General features: G+C 38.3%; 1 protein-coding gene across 1 annotated transcript in view; it reads left to right on the top strand.

Moving 5' to 3' along the window:
• Positions 1–1794: 1794 nt before the first annotated feature.
• Positions 1795–23629, top strand: part of XPO4 (exportin 4) — a 125821-nt gene continuing 103986 nt past the window's right edge. The window contains exon 1 of the mRNA XM_080798524.1: positions 1795–2044. Coding sequence (XP_080654650.1) covers positions 1976–2044 — 69 coding nt within the window. The 5' untranslated portion in view covers positions 1795–1975. The remainder of the gene's footprint in view (positions 2045–23629) is intronic.

Below are 23629 nucleotides of genomic sequence, written 5' to 3' on the forward strand. Positions count from 1 at the left end.
TCTGAAGCATTATAGGCCTCAAATATTTAATGTCACAAACTATTCATTTGCCTACACTTTGCAGATAGATCACTGATGTACAGTAATTACTCTTACAGTGACATTCTGTAATCCTTTTTTGGACTGCTATACTTAGTCAAATATTTATTGAATGCCTACTATATGTCATGCACTATGTTAATCATTTAGTTTCACACAATTCTTAAAATAAAAAAGGCCATTCACTGCATTTTGGTTAACTTTACCCTTTTGTAATGAAATAAAAGCTACTTCCTTTATTTCTCAAGCAATAAAAACCTCATTAATTCACTTTCTCAACTCCCAAGTTGCAGATATCAAATACAAGAAATGTGTGTGTTTTTTAACAACCTGTTTTCCAATGGCGAAAATAATGCAATTCTGTTGCAGTGACATTAAAAACACAACACAACACAACACAACACAACACCCTGGGGTGCGGCTCAGTTGGGTAAACCTCTGCCATCTGCCTTTGGCTCAGGTCATGATCCTAGGGTACTGGAGCCTGCTTCTTCCTCTGGCCCTCATTCATGCTTGCTTTTCCTCAAATAAACAAAATCTTAAAAAAAAAAAAAATCTCAGGGCGCCTGTGTGGCTCAGTCCGTTAAGTGGCTGCCTTAAGCCCAGGTCATGATCCCAGGGTCCTGGGAAGGAGCCTCACATCCGGCTTCCTGCTCAGAGAGCTCCCTCTCTCTCCACCTGCCACTCTCGCATTTGGGCGCTCTCTATCTCTCTGTCAAATAAATAAATAAAATCTTAAAAAAAAAAAAAGAATCTCAAAAGTACGGTTTACTTATAACTAGGAAGAATAAATACAGAAAGATTTCAACTGAGGAAAACTTACAAACACTGAAATGAATTTGACTTTCTGCACAGTCCCAGGAAGCAGACCAGCACCAAAAGATCAAAGTCATAGGAAAGTAGGTATCAGCTCAAAACAAAATAACCCCCTCTTCTGAACAACGTTTCTAATAGTTAAAGCTGGTTTGAATACTGAAATAGCTGCTCTCAGGACTACTTGCTTGGTTGTTGTAAAGGAGACTGAAGCACTGGAGGGAAAGTTGAATTACTATATAAAGTACCTGTCAACATGGATTCCGTAACTAACATTGCTATTACAGCTTCCTTAAACCCAACAAAACGGGTGACGATGAGTTCTTTCTGAATTCAAGAAGCAGGGTATTCAAGGTTAGGATTTCTGCTATTTCACTTTCCCGTATGACATAGCCCTTGAAAAGAGCTCGCAATGATCTCCTGTCCAAATAAATTTGGAGGAATCTCCTGCAGGACCTCCCATTAGGAAAAACGAACCTTACGAACCTTTCTAACCTGGAATGCTCCCTCCACCCCCGCCCTTTCTTTTTGGCAAGGAGGGACAGAGAATTAGGACTCGGAGGACAGAGATGTTCTCAAAGGCGGCGCACTCTTAGGAGAGGAAGTGGGGAGAGCAATTCCAAGTGAGATCCTACACTGCGTGGAGCGTGGAAAGGAAAGGAAGGGTCGGGATGAAAGGAGTGAAGGGTAGAGAACAGAGAGCGTGCCGCCGTCGCGTATAATGCCTGGTGATGGGGCGGGGTGTGTTCACCGTAGAGGGAACCCAGCCGCTCGTGGGCACAGGGGCTGGAGAAGCGGGGGCGGAGAGGCCCGGGCGCCGGACAGCACGCATGCGCGGGACCGGAACCGCGGCCGTCACCTTCTGGGTCAACGGCCCGGGTCTTGCCTGGCGCAGGTCTGCGGGCGCCTTCCGCTCCAGCGAGGCGGCCGGGCACAGCCTCTTCTCTTTCCCGCCGCCCAGAACCCGACGGCCAGGCCAGGCCCACCGAGCCGTAACACCGGCGTCGACCGCGGCTGCGACGGCCTCTGGGAGCGCGTGAGGCTCCGGGGTCGCTGCGGCGATTGGCCGGCCGCGGCGCCCGCTCCCATAATGCAGCGCATGGCGCGTCATTGAAGAGAGACCATGATGGCGGCGGCGCTTGGGCCCCCAGAAGTGATCTCTCAGCTGGAGAACGCGGCCAAAGTTCTGATGGTGAGTACACCGCGACCCCCGCACCCCAGTATCTTCGAGACCCTGGCTGGCACTGCCGTGCCAGGCGTTCCCGTGCGCCGGGCTGGCGACGGCAAGGGCCTCCAGGGAGCCCTGGAAGTGGAGGAGGTGGCGGTGGCGTGGCGCAGGATTCTCCATCCTACTTTCCTTCTCTCTTGGTTCCCCCTTCTTCCTGGGGCTGTCCACTTCCCCTAGGTGTCTGGCACTCCGGTCGGGCGACGGAATAGGGTGCTGAAGGAAAGAGGGTTTCCTGTGCCACGGTCTTCACGGTATACCCTGTCCCGCAGACTGGGTCGAGAGCGAGGCGCGGGAGTGAGGTCCGGGTCATCTCCGCAGGGCTTTGGTCGGGGGCAGTGTGTGCGCCGCTGAGGAGTTGCTGCCAGGAAGGAAGGAAGGGATGGCTCAGCCCAGGTGCTGTTAGCAGCCCTTGTTTCCTTCGAGGATGTTGGGTCCTCAAGCTCTTTCTCCGACCTGCAACCACCTCTGGGGTAACCGCAGCCGCCAGCACGTGGAAGGACCGGCAGGAGGGAGGGAGGGGAATCTTTGGGACCAAGGTCATTGGGGCAAAACTTTATTAAGTACCAAGCTTCCTGTGGGTCGCGCATTGAGAGCTGAGTCTAAGGGGCTCCTTGACTTAGTTCTTAATACTATTCAGTGAACAGTTTGATGAGTATGTTATTTGCCCAGGGAGTTTAAGAAGGCTGAGTTAAAGGATAAGGATAAAAAAAGTATTCCACGCAGGGAGTAGAAGTAAGGATAAACTATATTCAGTTACTCAGTAAACTGTATTTTCTGGCTCAGTTTTGTTTTTGTAAATTTTGATTTCTGTGTTCTTAGATTTTTTTTTTTTTGGAAGTTTGAGACTCGGTTGATTGCTTGAATTGATCCAGCCTTTCTAAGAATCGAATATCGAATCCAGCTAGCTTTATTTTATTTTATTGATTAATCGACTTTTTTTTCTCTTTTGGTTCGGTGCTTGGATTATATGTTCGAGCATCACGTTTAAAAATATTTGAACTAATTCTAGCATAGTATGTAGTTCCGCTTATCAAGTTTTGTTTTCACACACAACATCATATAGCTTAGGAAATTTAACTAACGAAATTGAGAAGTCTAATAAAAGCAGGGTTTGCTTGCTTCCTTATGAGCAAAGCTAAGTGAATCGTTTTGTAACGAAACTGAGTAAAGTTTTCAGACTCTTCCAAGTTAAGTCCAGAAAAAACCAGCTAGTGTTCTCCTTAATACAGGTTCTTAAAATCCCTGACGTGGTATTTCCTGAAATACCTGAAAATTTTCTGGGAGCCAGGGACCCTATTTTCATTAGACTCTGGAAGCAGTATGTGACCCCCCCAAAACACTGCCTTTGTTCTTAGATTAATAAGATAAAATTAGTGTCCTTCAATACTGGCCTGAGTATTAATTAGCACTTGAGTTTGCCAGTACCAGTACCATCCCTCTTCCTTGGCAAAGCTGTTTTATCATCTGTAAGGGAGTAGCTGAGAAGAATAGCAATAAGTTCTGTTTATTGAGTGCATACTACATCCAGATACTGTGTGTGATGGTTTTACATACTTTATTAATCCCTGCAACAGCTTTACAAGGTTGAAAGAGAGTTTACGTGGCCCAGATTACATAATTACCAAGTTGATGATTTAGGTTCAGAACTCAGATCTGCCTGGCTCTAAAGCTGGGTCTGTTTCTACTTTACCTCACCACCTCTTAGATATGTTGTGTAGATATCCATTTACATACTTTTTATTTAATCATTCTAGAGGATTGTATTAAAAAAAGTTATTAAAAGTAGGAAATTTGTTTTTAGAAGTTTCCACTTTATATTCACAAATGTGGACTACAGATGTGTAGGAGTAACAATTACTGCATTATTTCTGAGTATGAAAGCTGTATTCCAATTTATTATTAGTAATAACAGCTCACATTTATTAAATGCTTACTGTGTGTGGAGCACTATGCCAGGTCTTTTATGTATGTTACCTTATTTAATTCTTACTAACTATGAGGTGGTAATTTTTTTTTTTTTTTAAGATTTTATTTATCTGCTTGACAGAGATCACAAGTATGCAGAGAGGCAGGCAGAGAGAGGGGGGAAAGCAGGCTCCCTTCCGAGCAGAGAGCTGGACTCGGGGCTCGATCCTAGGACCCTGGGATCATGACCCGATCCGAAGGCAGAAGCTTTAACCCACTGAGCCACCCAGGAGCCCCTGTGAGGTGGTGATTCTTAACTTTCATTTTCATTTTATAGACTAAGGGGCAAAAACATGTAAATGCTAAGTAATTTACCCCAATTTGCAAGCAAAGTGGTAGAGTGGGGACGCCAACTCAGATTTGTGTGTTAGCAGTTTGTGGCTCTTAACCTAAAGGGTAGTAGGACTAGAAAGCAAATAAATTAATTAATTTGGGGATAGTTAGGATTGTTTAATCTTCAACTATTAAGCGTTAGAATATTTTTAAAAAGGTTGAATGATTTTTAGCATTTATCCATCTGTGGGTCAGATGGATAGCCATCTGAGGAAATCTCATTTAAAAGAAGTTGCTATATATTTTAATTGTTAATGTGTTTTGGAATTCAAAGTAATTAATGATATCTTTCACAATCATTTTGCTTAATTTTTCCATTTGGTATCCATATATTTCTTTTATGAAATTTGGCATAGAGTTTTAGTGTGCAGAATAAACTCAAGACATCTTTTAGTACAGAGGTCTTAGTCCACAGTGGATATCAGAAGGAAATTGTAAGCAAATTTTTTGATGCAAGCATACATATTTGGAAATAGGGTTTATAGTTTTATCAGCATTTCTAAGGAAGTAGAGACCCTGAAAAATAAGAACCTAGTCTAAGCATTCTCCCTTCCATTCTACAGATGGGGAAACTGAGGTTCAAAGAGGTAGAAGTGACTTGCCGAAGGTAGGTCACAGAACAAATTAGTGAGAAGAGTGATCCAGAACCTAGATCACCAGACTCCTATTTCGGAACTTTAAAAATTTTTTTACTCACCCATGTTGCTTCTCAAAGTCAATATATTATAATACTGTAAATGTCACATTTTATTGCTTGATGGGAAATTTTGAAATGTGTTTTTGGATATTGCAGTTGCCGCATTGTAAATATCTATATTCAGTCCTATTTAGGTTATTGGATAAATTGCCAAATAGTGTATTAGACCTTTATAGTGAAAAAGATATTTATTGATTTTATAGATCTCAACATAAATAGTGATTATCCCCCCACCTCAAGTTGTAATAGGGAGTATTTTCTGTAGATGCTTGCAAATGCTGGTTAATCTTCTGATTCAAGACAGTGAGGATACCTGCTAGAAAATAAATTTGAAGGTGAACAAGCTAGAATGAGGATGGACTTTTGTAGGTTAGCAGTTGTGCAAGTGAAGTTATCTATTTTGAAAGCATTGTGCAGATGGAAAGTTATTTAAATAGGTCCTGAACATTTCTTCTGCAAAGTAGATTCCATTTATTGGCTTTTGGTTAAGACACCTAACCCTAAATTTTTGAGAGTATATTAGATATATACTAGAGTAAGTAAAGTTGACCACACTTCAGTGCTAACAATCTTACCAGTGAGAGTCTTCTTTCTGACTGCTTGAATTTAGTAGGTTACATTACAGACCTGAAAATTTGGTGTTGTAGGCACATATTCTGTTATTCAAAATTATAGCAGTAATACCAGAACATATTATTTTAAAATACAGTGATAGCACACAGATACACAGAATAAAAAGTGAATCTCTCTCTCCTTCCTTTCCCCACTCTCAGTACCCCCTCCCTAAGCAGTCTGTATTAAGTTTCAATATACCTTTTTTCCTGTGTTTTTATAATACACATTATATAGTTTTCTTTTTTTTTTCAAATGAATGAGAATACTATAAATATCCTTAATTTAGGAAATCTTGCAGATACCTTTCTGAATAGTAAGAAATTCAAGCTGTGCAGAAAGGTGTATAGGGGAAAGTAAAATTTCCCTAAGCTCCCATTTGCTTTTCAGACATGACTGTTTCTTGAGTACACATATTAAAAATCTCTAAACACTGTGCCTGGGGGGCACAGTCAGTTAAGTGTCCCACTCATGATTTTGGCTCAGGTCATGATCTCAGGATCGTGAGATCGAGCCCTGAGTTCATCTCCTTGCCCAGCACAGAGTTGGCTTGAGATTCTCTCTTTTGCCTCTGCCCACTTGTGTGTGTGTGTGTGTGTGTGTGTGTGTGCGCGCATGCGTGCTCGCTCGTGCCCTCTCAAATAAATAAATCTTAAAAAAAAAATCTCTAAGTATATAAGAGCATACATAACATTTTTATTTATTTGTTTATTTTTTCATTTATTGGGTTTCTTTTTATTTTATTTTTTCATTTGTTTAGTTTCTCTTTTTGGATAATTATAAATCAGTAGGACCAGCACAAAACTGACACAGCCTCTACAATGCTGATAGCAATTTTACATTTATAAACACATCAACACAGAGAGTATGTAGGCTGGTAGGCTAACAAAACCATGTCTGAACCTCACAGAGATGGTCCTTCCCTCGCAGCTGGGACCAAGGGGTGACAGGGACCTTATTCTGAGGCTGCATAACTGACCCCGCCGCCAAGAAGTACACACATCATTTTTAAAATGTATTTTTTTTACATCAATGAAATTGTATAAGCCATATCTTCCTGTGCTTTTCTTTATTTATCTCCTTGTGGATGAATTGTAAATGGAGTTTGTTGCCATTTTGCGTGTGTGTGTGTGTGTGTGTGTGTGAGTGAGAGAGAATAGGTATAAAATGTAGGATGTCTTTTGATTTTAGAGACATAATGGAAAAGTTTAGTGTCCTTTTAGTATTAATATCATATTTGAACAATAAACCTGAAAAATGCTTTATTTTTTTCAATTTCCTTGGTATTGTTTTCCTGGCTTGCTCAAGCTGTTAGGAATTGTCCTTTGTGAGTGTGTGTGGTGCCAGTGTGTTGCAGAGTACATATGTTAACTGATACTTCAAAGAAAAATATGTACTATAGTTGTTTTAAAACTAAAATGGATTTAATACATGTAAATGCAGCTTTAATGAGAGTGATTTTATGATTGGTTTTCATGGTTTTTATTGTAGTGTAATCTGGTTACTATTTTGAAAGCATCTGTAAAATTGTAGTGAGATATAAAAAATTCCTATTTCATTCTCCCATCAATTCTGTGAAGCAAATAGAAGAGATACTTAATTTTATAAAGAAGTTCTGAGATTCAGAGATGGTAAGTGATTTGCCTGTGGTACAATAGCTGGTTTGGATTTGGAGTTAAGTCTGGTCATTCATTCATTCTAGAGCATTTCTTCCATATGTATTTGCTAGGCATAATGCTATATACGCTAAGGAGATAGGAGAAAGACCTTGTTTTGAGCATAGTCTAATGGGGGAGAAAGGCAAAACTATTAGTTGTTAGGTGGCATTATGGAAGTATATACTAGTGCTCTGAGAGTACAGAGGAGGGACATCTATCTCAGACTGAGTTGGGGACGTAGAAAGGGCTTCTAGGTGATCCTTAAGGAACAGGTGATCTTTAAGCTGAGTAGTCAACGAAGGACAGGTTGGAATTTTCCAGTTGGGTGAGGGGTGAGGGTAGAGGGATATATTTGTATAAAGGCCCAAGAGAACCAAATGCCATGCTTGGGGAATATTTGAGCATTTATTTATTTATTTAAGATTTATTTATTTTAGAGAGAGCATGAATTGGGGGAGGGGCAGAGGGAAGGAAAGAAGCACAGTCCTGGCTGAGTGCGGAGCCCAGTGAGGCAAGTCTGGATCCCATGACCCCAAGATCATGACCTGAGTCGAAACCAAGAGTTGGACGCTCAACTCCCAGGCACCCCTTGTGCATTTATTTAGTAGATATTTCCTGAGCCCTCCTATGTTTAAGGTACAATGCTTTTATTTTTTTGTAACCAATCATGAACATGTCATAAATTTAAGAATTTTGATTGTAGCATTTACTTTTCTTATTGGAAAGTTGCATTATATTGAGTAAGCATTTTTCTTTCTTTTTTTAAAAGATTTTATTTATTTGAGATAGAGATAGCGAGAGAGAGCACAAGCTGGGAGGAGAGGGAGAAACAGGCTCTCCACTGAGTAGGGAGCCCAATGCTGGGCTCGATGCCAGGACTACGGGATCATGACCTGAGCCGAAGGCAAACACTTAAGCAACTGAGCCACCCAGGTGCCCCCATTTTAATTTATTTCACTTTTGTCTTTTAGTCTCTGTTGTGGCACTAGTAATTTTTTCCCAAAAATTACTTAGTGGGGAATTTTTATTTAAAGTTCAATTAAATATGTATTTTACATTTGGACTCGTAACTCCACTAATTGAAACATGGCCAATGATCCAGAGAAATGTGAAAAGACCTTTGAAAAAGGCATTTGATAAAATTTAACAGCCTTGGGCGCCTGGGTGGCTCAGTGGGTTAAAGCCTCTGCCTTCGGCTCAGGTCATGAGCCCAGGGTCCTGGGATCGAGCCCCGAATCAGGCTCTCTGCTCAGCGGGGAGCCTGCTTCCTCCTCTCTCTCTGCCTGCTTCTCTGCCTACTTATGATCTCTGTCTGTTGAAAAAAAAATTTAACAGCCTTAAAAATTCAGTAAACTAGGAATTGACTTAAAAAATACAATAAAGTGGGACGCCTGGGTGGCTCAGTTGGTTAAGCGACTGCCTTCGGCTCAGGTCATGATCCCAGCGTCCTGGGATCGAGTCCCACATCGGGCTCCTTGCTCGGCGGGGAGCCTGCTTCTCCCTCTGCCTCTGCCTGCCACTCTGTCTGCCTGTGCTCGCTCGTTCTCTCTCTCTAACAAATAAATAAATTAAAAAAAAAATACAATAAAGTTATTTCAGACCACGAGTAAATGGTGATATTCTTAAGAGTGAAATAGGGAGTTGTAATATAATTATTACTTAACACTTGGAGGGCTTAGCTGATACAGTAAGATAAGAAAAAGGAGTAAGTGCAAATATTGGAAAGGAAAGTAAAAAAGATAGTTATTTGCAGGTGATATCCAGAAAAAGAAATCCAAGGAAATTAAACTATTAGAACTGTTAGAGTATGGGGACGCCTGGGTGGCTCAGTTGATTAAGCAGCTGCCTTCAGCTCAGATCATGATCCCAGGGTCCTAGGATCAGGGCCTCTTACCTGGCTACTTCCTCAGCGGGAAGCCTACTTCTCCCTCTGCCTGCGCTGCCTGCCACTCCCCTTGCTTGTGCTCTCTTTCTCTGACAAAGAAAGAAAATCTTAAAAAAAAAAAAAGAAAGAAAGAAACTCTTAATAGTTGTTTGGTAATGTGACCAGATATAAGAGAAATAAACCAATTGTGAGATTTGTTTTATATCAACAATAATCAAGTTAAAATTGGAAAAAAAAAGACCTCATTCCTTCAGTTATAAAAACTGCGAATAAATTACAGGACACTATTAAACATTAAACACTATTAAACATGCAACTTTTTATGAAGAAAACTAAATAGCTTATTTGAAGAATACAAAAAGAAATCTGAATTAGATGAAGACTGTGTTCATCATTTCAAAGAATTAATTTGGTGAGGTGGCAATCCCTCCCTCGTTGATCTATAAGTTGAATGTAATGTCAATTAAAATCTTTCTTTACTCTTCACCCTTTTTTGAGGTGGGAGAAAAATGTGACTAATTAATTAGAAAATATATCTGGAAGAACAGTTGTATGAGAATAACATTTTTAAAAAAGGAAAACGAAGGGTTGGGGGGACTTGATGTACAGTTATTAAGATTTATTCAAAAGCTACAGTAATTGAGGGGCACCTGGCTGACTCAGTGGGTGGAGCCTGTGACTCTTGATCTCTAGGTCGTGAGTTCAAGACCCATGTTGGGTGTAGAGATTACTTAAACTTTTTAAGAAAATAAAATAAATAAACAATTTTTAAAAAGTTACAGTAATTGAAACTTTGTAGTGCTAGCGTGGGAAAAGAATAGAAAATTGAAAGACTGGTCTAAAAACAGAACTTTGATTAAAATGATATTTCACATTGTGAAGGTAACATAAGAGAAAAACAAACTATGCTTTAATGCTAGCAGAGGTATAAAAAGTTACAACTTTTGGGGTGCCAGGGTGGCTCAGTGGGTTAAAACCTCTGCCTTTGGCTCAGGTCATGATCTCAGGGTCCTGGGATCCAGCCTACATCAGGCTCTCTGCTCAGCGGGGACCCTGCTTCCTCCTTGCTTTCTCCACCTACTTGTAATCTCTGTCTGTCAAATAAACAAATAAAATCTTAAAAAAAATGGTTACAACTTTTTGGTAGATCGTTGAATCTCAAGAAGGTCTAATATATTGTAGTGTTACTTTTTTATAGAAAGATCAAAATGGACATGGAAAGAACCTCAAATTGGGCATAAAAAATGAAGGACAGAATATATGATCTTGTTTTTGCTTTCTAAATAAAATCTCTGCATATATTTGTATATGTATAGAAGCAGAATTGGAAGATATATACTAAATTTTTAAGAATGGGGGTCTAGAGAATGGGATTGGAAGTAGGAAGAGTCTACATTTCAGTATAGTTTGAATTTTTTACAACATAAAACATCAGATCACACATGATTAATATGTCATTCTGGTAAATTTGAATGTTGCATGTATTTTTAAAATCTGTGATTACTTTCTTGATTATTCTGTATTTATCTCAAAATTAAAAGCTGTCTCATGGCTGAGGCTGAATAGAAACCACATTTGTAAGTCAGGTCCCATTTCTGCAGTTTTCTTTAATCAGTGCTAGTTAAGGATAATCTTGCTAGCAAATAAAAGGAAAAAAAGGATTTTGAGAAAGAGCTATTAGAAAATCAATAAACTTTATTTTGGAAAAGGGATATGGATTTATTCTCATGCCAAGTTCTATTCACTTATAGTTGTGGGAAAAATTAGGCCCATTATAAAATGACAAAGAGAATATTCTAGAGTAGGGGCTTTCAAAGTTTAGAAGGTGCATAATCATTCTTAGGGTGTTTTTTTTTTTTTTTAAAGATTTTTATTTGATAAAAGAGATTGACAGCAAGAGAGGGAACACAAGTGGGGGAGTGGGAGAGGGAGAGGCAGGCTTCCTGCTGAGCAGGGAGCCCTGTGCGGGGCTCCATCCCAGGACTCTGGGATCATGAGCTAGCTGAAGGTAGATGCTTAACCGACTGAGCCACCCAGGCACCACTAGGTTTATTGTTAAAACTAGAATGCTGTCTTCTGTGTAAGGGTTCTGATTTACTAGGCTATGTCTCATTTCACTCTCCTATCTTTAATGGCTTCCATAATAGGGTTCTGAAAGCTCAGCATGGTTGTTGGCCCCTGCCTCATCTTCCAGCCATAAGCCAGATGCTGTCTACTTTTCTTTGTTTCCCAGCCAGGGATGGTTACATAATTTGTGGGGCCTCATGTAAAATGAAAATGGGGGGCTCTTTGTTCAAAAGGCAGGGAAGAGGTGCCATTAGAGGCTTTAAAATATAATGCTCTTTCCTTTATATTTTATACTTACAAATGTAATAGGAATAATAATGCTTTCTGGGTAACAGCAAACTTATAAATTGTAAGAGTATTTTCCTTTAATTTTATGTGGAATTGTGATTGGTCATAAGATATTTTTGGCTTTTCTACAAATTTATTAGGTCATCAAAATTTTTACTTTTAGCCAGTTTATTTTCAGTTGCTATAATTGAAAGTGATGTCATTCGCTCTTGGCAAATGCAAGATTGTAAATTTTTAAAAAATTATTTATTTATTTGACAGAGATCACAAGTAGGCAGAGAGGCAGGCAGAGAGAGAGAGGAGGAAGCAGGCTCCCCACGGAGCAGAGAGCCCGATGCGGGGCTCGAAACCAGGACCCTGGGATCATGACCTGAGCCTAAGGCAGGTGCTTAACGACTGAGCCAGCCAGGTGCCCCAGAACTTTTTTTTTTTTTTAAAAGACTTGGTACTGAATTTAGTTTTATTTATTTTTTTTTAAAGATTTTATTTATTTATTTGACAGACAGAGACCACAAGTAGGCAGAGAGGCAGAGAGAGAGGGGGAAGCAGCTCCCTGCTGAGCAGAGAGCCTGATGCGGGGCTCGATCCCAGGACCCTGAGATCATGACCCGAGCTGAAGGCAGAGGCTTTAACCCACTGAGCCACCCAGGCACCCCCTGAATTTAGTTTTAGATGCAACTTTATACGATATTTTAATGTTTCTTTTGACAGTTCTTATTACTTGTAGAAGTCATAGAAGAAACCAAAAGTAGCTTGCTTAATGGTTTATTTATGATTAAATTTATATATAATGAAATATGTGTATTTATGCATCCTGCCATAATATCCTTTAGTTATAAAAGAAAAATAAAATTGTCTTTCTGATTAATACATGGTCTGTCCAGAGCTTTATACTAAAACAGTATCTTTTCTGTTGAATGCAATGATTTCTAAATTTAATTTTTATTTCCAAGCCTGGAGATGCTTGCTTTGGTGTAGAAATTTTGAAAACCAGAGACTCTAAACTCTGAAAGATTCTAACAACTCCCTGAAATGCTTTATTGCAGTGTCTGTTTGTATAATTTTCTTCTGTAATTTGCTGACAAAGTTTACTCCTTGAGTTCTTGTCAGTGCTTAGACTGGAAGGTTATTGTTTATGTAGGTATCTTAGGGACAGGGTTGGGTCATGAGCAGGCAAGTGATTTCCCATGGTGGTAGGTCCTGGAGCTGCCGCTAGTTGGGCCCAGCTTTGTCCATAGCCAGTTGGGCTTGTGGCACTCCAGACTGTCTTGAGGCATGTGCATGTGTCCCAGGCCACCATCCTGTCTTCACAGCTCCTACACATGCTCTCTTGTCCCATTGGGCTTCACCTGCAAAACATAAGTTCAAAAATAAAATTATTAAGAATTTCAAAATGGCAGCAGCAGAGTATCATGTTAAACATAGATCACACACTCTTGAAGCTGGCCTTAGGCTGCAGCTTGCCAGGCATTTTGAGTTGCTCCCTCCTTCTGGAACCTTACATGTATGTATTCCCTTGTCTTGGAACATCGTTCTTCCCATTCTGCCTAGTTAATGTTAACTCTTCAGATCTTAATGTAGTTGTTTACTTTATCAAAGAAGCCTGACCACTCTTAGGTTAAACTGTTTTTTTTTCATAACATCGTCTACTTTAGTAATACTTATTTATACCTGCCATTTTATGGTATTTATTTGATTGTATGACTGACTCATCTACTGGATTGTAAGCTCCATGAGGACAGGGGTTCTATTTGGTTTTGCTTGTCATTGGCTCACTATTGTGTCTGAAGCATCTAGCGCATTGCTTGGCATATAGTAGGCATTTGGTAGTAATTTATGGGCTGAAATATAGGAACAGATTACTATAGGGGAAGGCCTAGAGTATAGTGGTAGGTTTCAGAGACAGATTATGCAGGTTTGAATTGAGGTTTTATTGATGCTTGCTTTTTGCAAGGTTTTGAGTAAGTTTTTATCTTTCCAGCTTCTTAAAACCCTTCTTCTATTGCTTTTTTTCTGTCTCAGCCATACCAGCTCTCTTTTCAGTCTTTCACTTTCCTGTTCTTCATCCTGCCCCAGGACCTTTCATATACTTTTTCCTCTGCCTAGAATGTTCTTCACTTTCACCTAATCCTTAAAGTCTCTCCACAGTCACTTTGAGGAAAGCCTTTCTTAGCTTTCCTAAAAGGTGAGATTCATCTGTCCTACATTTAGGTAACTATGTAGTTCTTTCATAACACCTACCATATTTGAAATTTTACATTTATTTGTGTGATTAATGAATAAATGTTGGTCTCCCTAGACTCTAATATGTATTAGTTCAAGGACCTTGTTTACACATACTATTTGCTCAGTAGTATTTGTTGAGTGAAAAAAAAATTCATGAATAAACGAGGGAGTACTGTGAGATGAACCTAGAGAAATAGGCAGGGACTGGGTTATCATAGGCCCTTATTTGCCATAATTAGCTTGAATTCACCCAGTAGTGATGACTTGACAGACCTCTGGTTTGATATGTGAAAATCTGACTGAGGGAAGCAAGATGGGAGGTAGAAAGACCAGTTAGGAGGCTGTTGAAGTTATTCAGCAAAGACTTGATGAAATTCTGAACAAAGTTAGGGTATGGGGGGATAACTTAATATTTTTTTAAAAAGTTCTAATGCCACAGTGACTCTAATGGGAAAGGAGAATGACTACATATTTGGGGGAAGCTGGGAATACCTTACAGTGGCTTGCAGAAGCTCAAAATTTCTCAACTTTTTTCTTAAAATGGTCAGTGGAAATTTCATTCTAATTTGTAATATATCCACATTTTAATATAAAATTATTTGACCCCAATCTTTGAATAAGATTAATAATGTTAAAAAGCTGGCCTATCTTTGTTCTTTGATTTTGTGGCAGGGGTTAGAGAAACAATTAGAAAACAGCAGTAGTATGGTAGTGAGCTACTCAGATGAGATATTAGAAAAACCACTCTGTTGCTTATGTTAGTAAGCACATACGGAAAATTATTGAAATTTAGAAATTGAAAGGCAGTATAACAAAGAGGTTGTAGAGCCAGACTACTTGGATTCTTCTTGGCTTCTGAGCAGCTGTGTGACATTTGGCCAGTCGATAACATTGCATCAAAGCACATAAATCAAGGCAACCTTAGGGTAAGCACTTAGTATTTGTTGAGTTAATTAAATTTCTTACAGAGTAGTGCTGATAGAACTTTCTGGTTGATGGAAATTTCTCTTTCCAGACTTTCCAATATAGTAGCTGGTAGCAACATGTGACTGTTGAGCACTTGAAATGGGCTAGTGCAGTGGAGCCACTAAAATTTTAATTTTAGTTAACTTAAATAGCCACACGTGGGTAGTGGCTGCCATATTGGGCAGCATAGATCTAGAGTGTGGCTGGGTGTCTCTTTGCATTCAACTTCTGGTTGGTAGATATTGATTCCAGATTTCAAATAATTCTTGGAGTCTGTCATTACTTCTGGTTGTTGCATTCCCACTGTTAAAATGCAGTGTACACTAATTTAGATATCAACTGCTGCATCTTTAATAGATTTTACCTTGTGTCTGGGTGGCTCAGTCAGTTGGGTGTCTGCCTTTGGTTCAGGTCATGATCCCAGGGTCTCGGGAGCCTGCTTCTCCCTCTCCCTCTGCCTGCAGCTCCCTTTGCTAGATGTGTGCATTCTCTCTCTCTCTTTTTCTCTCTCTGTGTCAAATAAAATAAAATCTTTAAAAAATATATAGATTTTACTTTGTTATCCTGATTCTTGCACTAGAATCATCAAAACACATACTTTTGGAAACATTAGTGGTACATAACATGGATGAAGAGAAGATGGCCAAATTCTTTGCTTCATAATTATAATTTTCCTCTTTAGGTTTATAAACAGCAATTAGAATGATCAAAACAATGAATTTTTCATCACCTTTATAAATGTACCTGCCTTTTAACATTTTTCCACTTATGAACTATATATATATATATATATATATATATATATATATATTTAATGCAGACCTCATAAAGGAATTAGAATAAAAAATAGTGTCACATATCCATCTAGCAAAACAGGTTGATCCAGGTTTTTGTTGCAGAATATTGGGTAATGAGGTAGTTCATGTGTAATGACTGGATGAGAATACCATCATTTCCTTTTGTCCTTGGAAGTATATGGTTCATTTACTGATTCTTATGTTTGAGAGAACTAGGGCAAGGTTTCTCATCCTTGCCATTATTGATATTATTGTGGTCTGGCATGTGCGTCCTGGGAAGTTTGGCAGCATCTTTATCCTTGATCCATAGTTACCAGTAGCACTTCCCAGTTATGACAACCAAAAATGTCTCTAGACACTGCCAGACAGCCCCTGGGGGATCAAAATTGCCTTAGTTGAGAGCCAATGATGTAGAATATCATCATCTGTAGACTCAGGATCTGAGATTACGTTTATATGATCAATTTTATCATCATAGAGTCTATCCGTTAGAATTTTCTGCAGTGATAGGATTTGCTTTGCCTAATCAGCTAGCCACTAGCAACATTTGGCTATTAAGCATTTGAAATGTAGCTGGTGCAACTGAGGAACTAAATTTTTAATTAAAGTTAATTTAAACTAATTTAAACAACCACATGTGGCTAGTAGCTACTATATTGGACAGTACAGGCCTAGAGTGCTGTTCTTGTGTCTTTTCTGTTCTGTTGATGATGCTGTTCTGTGCATCATCTTCTGATTCACCTCATAATTGTGTCTTGTCTGTTTTTTTCTCTTTCTTATTTTGGGTGGAATTTAAAAATTCTGAATTCTCAGGACTATTGAATGTAACATTAAAAAATACTTATGAATATGGTGTTTCCATATTTCTTTTATATGTTCTTGAAAGGTCATGCTATATCTTGAGCAGTGTAGTAAAAGAAAAATTGAGGCTAATGTAATAGGGTTGATTTGTTTTGCTATTGGATTACTTTTCTAGGTGATTTCATCATTTCTTGTTTTTTAATTTTGTTGTTAGTTTAGCCTTAGTATAGTTGGGAATAGTTGCTGAGTTCTGATGAAATAGTCCTTAGAATGGTGAAATGGGGGCACCTGGGTGGCTCAGTGGGTTAAAGCCTCTGCCTTTGGCTCAGATCATGATCTCAGGGTCCTGGGATCGAGTCCGTCATCATCATCGTGCTCTCTGCTCAGTGGGGAGCCTGCTTCTCTCTCTCTCTCTCTCTCTCTGCCTGCCTCTTTGCCTACTTGCAATCTCAATCTCTGTCAAATAAATAAATAAAATCTTTAAAAAAAGAGAAAGGTGAAATGGTAAAATGTTTCAAGATCTAAGAAAATATTATTATTAAGATTCCATTATGAATCCTAGACTTATAAAAGGGTCTGGTGGGTTCATAAATGAGTTAGAATCAGAATGAGTTTTATTCTGATTTTTAAAAAGTAAATTTTCTCTTTAGTGTTTGCAATACCTCTAAAAAAAAAAAACAAACAAAAACCAGGGTGCCTGGGTAGCTCAGTCAGTTAAGTGTCAGTCTTTGGATTTCATGTCGGGTTATGATCTCAGGGCCCTAAGATCTAGCTTTTATTGGGCTCCTCGCTGTTTATGGAGCCTGCTTGAGATTCTCTCTCTCTCTCTTTCCCTTTGCTCCTTCCCATTAGGCGTGCACTCACTCACTCTCTGTCTCTCTTGCTCTCTCTCCCCCTCTCTAAAAAAAAAAAAAAAGAGAGAGAGAGCAGAAATCACAAAATACCAAGCATTACAAATAGTTATTAAAAAAAAAAAAGACAAACTTGCTAATTAAGGAAAAAACTCCAAAAATTGAGTGTACGAGACCCTGATGGTATACCGACACTTATGGATAGTTTAAGGGAATGCCTTCATTGTCTCAACATTATTGTGATGTTTGCTCTGTTTTTTGGGGGAATTCTTTTCTTTTTAATCTGGTTAAGGAAGTTTCCATTCCTGTTTTGCCAAAAGTTTAGTCATGGATCTTATTAAACATGTTTCTGCATTTTTTTTTTTTATAAATACCTTTCTCCTTTAATATGTTAATGTGGCGAAAGACGTTAGTTTTCTGATGTTAATCCAACTTTGCAGTCCTGTGATAAACTAAGTTGGTCATAGTGTACATTATTTTTATTTTTTAAAAATCCATTGTTAAAAAAAATCCATTGTTGTATTTGGTATGTGAACTGTCTTAAGATTTTTTCCATCTCTGTTCATGAGTAAGCTTGGCCTGTAATTTTCTTTTCTTACACTGTTCTCATCTGGTTTTGGTATCAGCATATTTGTGATGATATGCTGACTTCCTAAAATAGGTTGAATAATGTTCCCTCTTTTGTATTCTCTTGAAATCTGTGTAGGATTGGAAAGATTTAGTCCCTGCTGTTTGGTAAAATCTGGATTAGGGGCTTAAAGAAAAAAACATTTAAAACTGATTCAATTTATTTAATAGTTGCAGGACTGTTTAAGTTTTCTATTTCTTCGTAAGTTAGTTTTATTTTTCTAAGAATTTGTCCATATTACATAAGCTATAATGTTATTCTTCTGGTATCTCTTTATTATTCAAGACCTTTGCAGTTACAGTTTCTTTAATCTTGCCTACTTAAATTCTTGTGTCTCTTCACCCCTCTTGCCAGAGTTTTATTAGTTTTATTAGTCATTCCAAAGAAGCAACTCTGGGCTTTTTTTTGTTTCTATTTATTGTATATGTAATTTCTGTTTCATCATTTTTTGCTCTTTGTTATTTTCTTCATTCTATTCTTTTGGGTAGGTTCTGTCATTTTTCTAAGTTCTTAAGTTAGAGGTTTAGCTTATTGTTTTAACCTTCTAAAATTTCCAATGTAAGCATTTAAGGCTATGAATTTTCCTCTTTTACTTGATTTGCATATCACAGATTTTTGATATGAAGTATTTTGGGTCAGTGTTTTCTATTACTGTTTCTTCTTTCATCCTTAAGTTTTTCTTTTTTTTTCTTTTTCTTTTTCTTTTAAGGTTTATTAATTTGAAAGGGAGGGGAATGGCTCCAGACTGAGAGGAAGAATCCTCAAGCAGACTCCTGGCTGAGTGGGAGCCTGATTGGGGCTTAATCCCAGGACCCTGAGATCATAACCTGAGCCGAAATCAAGGGTCAGACACCTAACTGACTGGGTCACTAGGTACCCTGTCTCTGAATTTTTTTAGTGTTCATTTTTAGTCAGGTTCTAACTTAATTGCTTTGTGATAATGTGTTATGTATGTATCAGTTATTTAAAATTTGTTTGAATATGCCTTATAGCCTAGTATGTTGTCAGTTTTTATTCAGCATGTATTTGAAAAGAATATGTGATATCCAGTTTAGGGCCAAGGTGTTTATGCCTCTTAAATTAAGCTTGTTAAATCTTTTTGTCTCCATAAGCTAGCAGTTACAGACAGAGATATATTAATGGATTTGTTGGTAGTCCTCTCATTTTTGCTTTATATATATATTGGAGGCTGTGTATTTACATACCACTTCAGTTAACCCTTTAATGATTATTAGATGACCCACTTCTTTTTAGTAACATTTTACTTTAAATTGCTTTTTTTTCCCTGTTGTTATCATAGTTATATCAATTTCATTAACTTCTTTTTTTTAAAGATTTTATTTATTTATTTGACAGAGAGAGATCACAAGTAGGCAGAGAGGCAGGCAGAGAGAGAGAGGGAGAAGCAGGCTCCCCGCTGAGCAGAGAGCCCGTTGCGGGGCTCGATCCCAGAACCCCGAGATCATGACCTGAGCTGAAGGCAGAGGCTTAACCCACTGAGCCACCCAGGCGCCCCTCAATTTCATTAACTTCTGATGATAATTTGCTTGGTATGTTTTTTTCCCAGCCTTTTCTTCTCAGCCTTTTTATGCCCTTGGGTTTTTTGTATGCACGAAGTTGGATTTCCTTTTTATCTAGACTGAGAATCTCAGGTTTTTTTTTAAATCTATAGTTACTTTATTTAAATTTATTTGTGATTACTGATAAGTTATATATTTTTGTTATTTTGTGTATGTGTGTATGGTTCTTCCTTTTGCTTTCTTTTGGGGTTTGATAATCTTTTGTTTCTCATTCCATAGTTTGGGTGTTGTAATGTATATATTTTCTTGACAGTGGCAGATATTTTAGTATGCAGACTCAGTTTAAAGTTAATCTGTATATGTTGTCCCAGAACAGTGCAAGAACTTAGAACTACCTCTCCTGATTTATGTTCTGTATATTGTCCAAAATCTTAATCACCTTTTAAAATTTCATAAATTAATCATTTAAAAAATATCAATATTCAGATTTATTCCCATAATTAATTTTTTGGTCCATAGTCCTTTGCATTCAAGGCTTTCCATCTGGGATTCCTTTCCTTCTTGGAGTATATCCTTCAGAATTTCCTAAAGGAGGAGCATTTCCATAGTTAAGAGTTTTTATTTAGCTTTTATTTGCAGGAGCATGTCTTCAGTTTCATCTTAATCCTTGAAAGATGTTTCCTGGATCTGCATTTCTAAGTTAATAGTTACTTTTTGTTAGTACTCTGTAACTGTTACTCTGTTTTCTCTCTAGTCTGGTTTTTCCTTGCTTTAAGAAATCATTTTCAATCTGTTACTTCTTTGAAGATAATCTATCTTTCTTTTTTGGCTGTCTTTCAGATCTTTAATTTTTGGATTCTTCAGTTTCACTGTGGTATCAGTAATATGATTTTTTTTCTTTTTTATTCTGTTTGGATTCATTGGGCTTTCTTACTTTGAGTTTTAGTGTTTCTCATAAATTTTGAAATTTACTTATCAATTTGGAATACTTCCTGCCATTATTTTTTGAATCTTTATTTTTCTCATCCTTACTGGATGGTGTGTCAGTCAAGATCCTGGCAAAGGAACACTAAAAGGAGTAATTGAAAAGAGTGAAGAGACTGTTGACAGTGTTGCATTGAGGTAAGGTCTAAGGGAACCTCAGTGGATAGGGAAGCTTTTGTTGGGACCTGAATATGCAGGGAGGGAGAGTGAAGAATTTGAGAGAGCTACAGCTGTAGGAGAGCAGCCTGACTGGAGTTGTGGCTTTTGGTGAAGAAAAGGTGCCACTTGCGGGGCTAGGAGAAGAGGGTGAGGAAGCCTAGATGATATGGTTTCGTGTAGGTTAGTTTCCTGGGGCTCTAAACTTTACTTTGTCCTCCAAGACTTTTAATGTTTGTACCTCTCTGCATTCTGAATAATTTTTTGTATCCGTTTTCAGTTTTCTCCTCAGTGTGTCTTACGTGCCATATATATATATATATATATATTTTTTTTTTTAAAGATTTTATTTATTTGACAGAGAGAGAGAGACGTCACAAGTAGGCAGAGAGGCAGGCAGAGAGAGGGGGGAAGAAGGCTCCCCATTGAGCAGAGAGCCCGATACGGGCCTCGATCCCAGGACCCTGAGATCATGACCTGAGCCAAAGGCAGAGGCTTAACCCACTGAGCCACCCAGGTGCCCTCTTACGTGCCTTTTAATCTATCCATTGAGTTTTTAACATTTTTTGAGGCTTATTAATATACAGTAAAATTCACAAATCTTGGGTGTCTAGTTTGACGAGTTTGGGCTGTTGTATATACCCCCTTTAACTACCATCTAAGTGAGATATATGTTTATAAAATATTTAAATTTTTCTTGTTATGTTGTTTCTAAGAGATCTGTTGTGTTATCTTGCTCCTTACTTTTACCATTTTTAAGTACTTTCGTATAGTTGTACAGCCTTCACCACTATCTCCAGAATTTTTCCATTATCCCAAACTGAAACTCTGTACTCATTAAATAATAATTCCCCATTTCTCCCCTCACCCCACCCCAGGCAAGCAGTATTCTACTTTCTTTCTCTGTGAGTTTAACTGTTTTAGATAACTTATATAAGTGGGGTTATATGGCATTTTTCTTATTTCTTGCTTATTTCATGCAGCAGATTGTTTCCAAGATTCATTCCTGTTGTAGCATGTATCAAAAATTCATTCCTTTTTAAGGTTGAATATATGCCATTATATGTGTATATATTCTACCTTTTGTTTATTTATTGCTCCAGTGGACATGTGGTTGTTTCCACCTTTCGGCTTTTGGGAGTAATACTGCTGTGGACATTGGTGTATGGTCTGTTTGAGCCCTGCTTTTAATTGTTTTGAGTATATACCTAGAGGTGGAATGCTGTCTTGTGTGCTAGTTCTGTGTTTAATTTTTGAGGAACTGCCATATTGTCTTTCATAGTAGCTGCATTAAAAAAAACTACTTGGGGTGCCTGGGTGGCTCAGTCAGTTAAACATCTGCCTTTGGCTCAGGTCGTGATCCCAGGGGTCCTGAGATCAAGCCCTGCATCCAGCTCCTTGCTCCACAGGGAGCTTGCTTCTCCCTCTGCCTGCCACTCCCCTTGCTTGTGTGTACACACGCGCATGCTCTCTCTTTCTCTCTCTTTCTCTCTCTCTCTGTCAATTAAATAAATAAATAAATAAAATCTTAAACAAACAAACAAACAAACCAAACCTACATGTTTTACATTCCCACCAGTAATGGACAAGGGTTCCAGTTTCTCCACATTTTTGTCAACAACTGTTCCTTGCTTTCCTTCCTTCCTTCCTTTCTGTCTTTCTGTCTTTCTTTGTCATTCTCCTAGATGTAAAGTACAATCTCATTGTAGTTTTGATTTGTATTTCCCTAATGAGGGATGTTGGGAATCATTTTATGTGCTTACTGGCCATCTGTATGTCTTTGGAGAAATGTATATTCCTGGGGTGCCTGGGTAGCTCCGTCAGTTAAGTATCTGCTTTCTGGTCAGGTCATGATCTCGAGGTCTTCGAATTGAGCCCCACATCAGGCTCTCTGCTCAGCAGGGCATCTGCTTCTCCCTCTCCCTCCATGCTTTCTCTTCCTTTCTCATTTAAAAAAAAAATCTTGAATATAAAAGAAATATATATTCGAGTTCTTTGCTCATTTTTAAATTGAATTCTTTGTTTCTCTGTTGTTGAGTTTTAGGAATCCTTAATAGATTCTGGCTGTTACTCCCTTATCATGTATATGATTGGGAAAAATTTTTCCCATTCTGTGAATTGATTTTTTGTTCTGTTGATAGTATCATTTGATATGCAAAGGTTTTTTTTTTTTATTAGGTTTGCATCATATAGTTTTAAGTTCTTTTAAACTGTGTTTTGTACTGTGTTTCTGAACGTGTCCAATATTTAAGAGTTTTGTTGGTTTGATTGCTTAATTTATTATTCTGCAGACTCATGGTGACATGTTTTCTCACGTGTTTAAAAGTTTTTGAATATTAGCTCTTGGAGGTGTTTCTGGAAAAGTCTGAAACCTGGATTATAGTGCATGACCAACACAGGACTACTTTAAATTTATTGGCTTGAAGTTTTTGGGCACATGGGTCCTGTTGAAATGAAGCAGAAACTTGTTTTAAGGCTTGTTCGTGGTTATCAGTTGTAGTAGTTTTCTACTTTTACCTATCACTGAGATCTAGACTAGGAAGTTTCTTTCTCCCTCTCTTCTTCCTCCCTCTCTGTTTTTCTTTTTGTTTTTTAATGGTTTACCTGTACTCTGAGGATCTCAGTTTTATGTGGAGGGATGTCGTGTTAGTCCCCATCTTAGGAGGTTCCTGATTATATCTTGTGTCTTTTTTACCTTTGGCCAGCCATCAGAATGGAAACTCAAGGTCACCTGGGATTGGCAGATGTCTCTTGGGTAAATGCATAAGTGCCATCTTTAATCTTTGGATCCCTGCTTTGGTTTCCTTTTAGCTTCTCAGGATTTCTTAATTTGTTGTAAGCTCAGCAGTACATTAAAAATGTAGAAATACTTCATCCACCATTTTTATTTGGTTCTAGCCGGAGAGGAGTTCAGAGTATCTTGAACCGTTGGGAAAGGAAGGCTCCTTCATTTTAAAAATGCAGGATTTCAAATAAATGGAGAAATACGAGCAATTTAAATCATAACCATGTACCCATCTCCTGGGTTAACAAATGTTAATATAGCCATTTTACATATAATCTTAAAAATAATCTGTCACAGATATAATTGAAGCCTCCTTTGAGTCCCTTTTTT

Source organism: Martes martes (assembly GCF_963455335.1).
Source record: "Martes martes genome assembly, chromosome: 3".
Lineage (NCBI taxonomy): Eukaryota > Metazoa > Chordata > Mammalia > Carnivora > Mustelidae > Martes > Martes martes.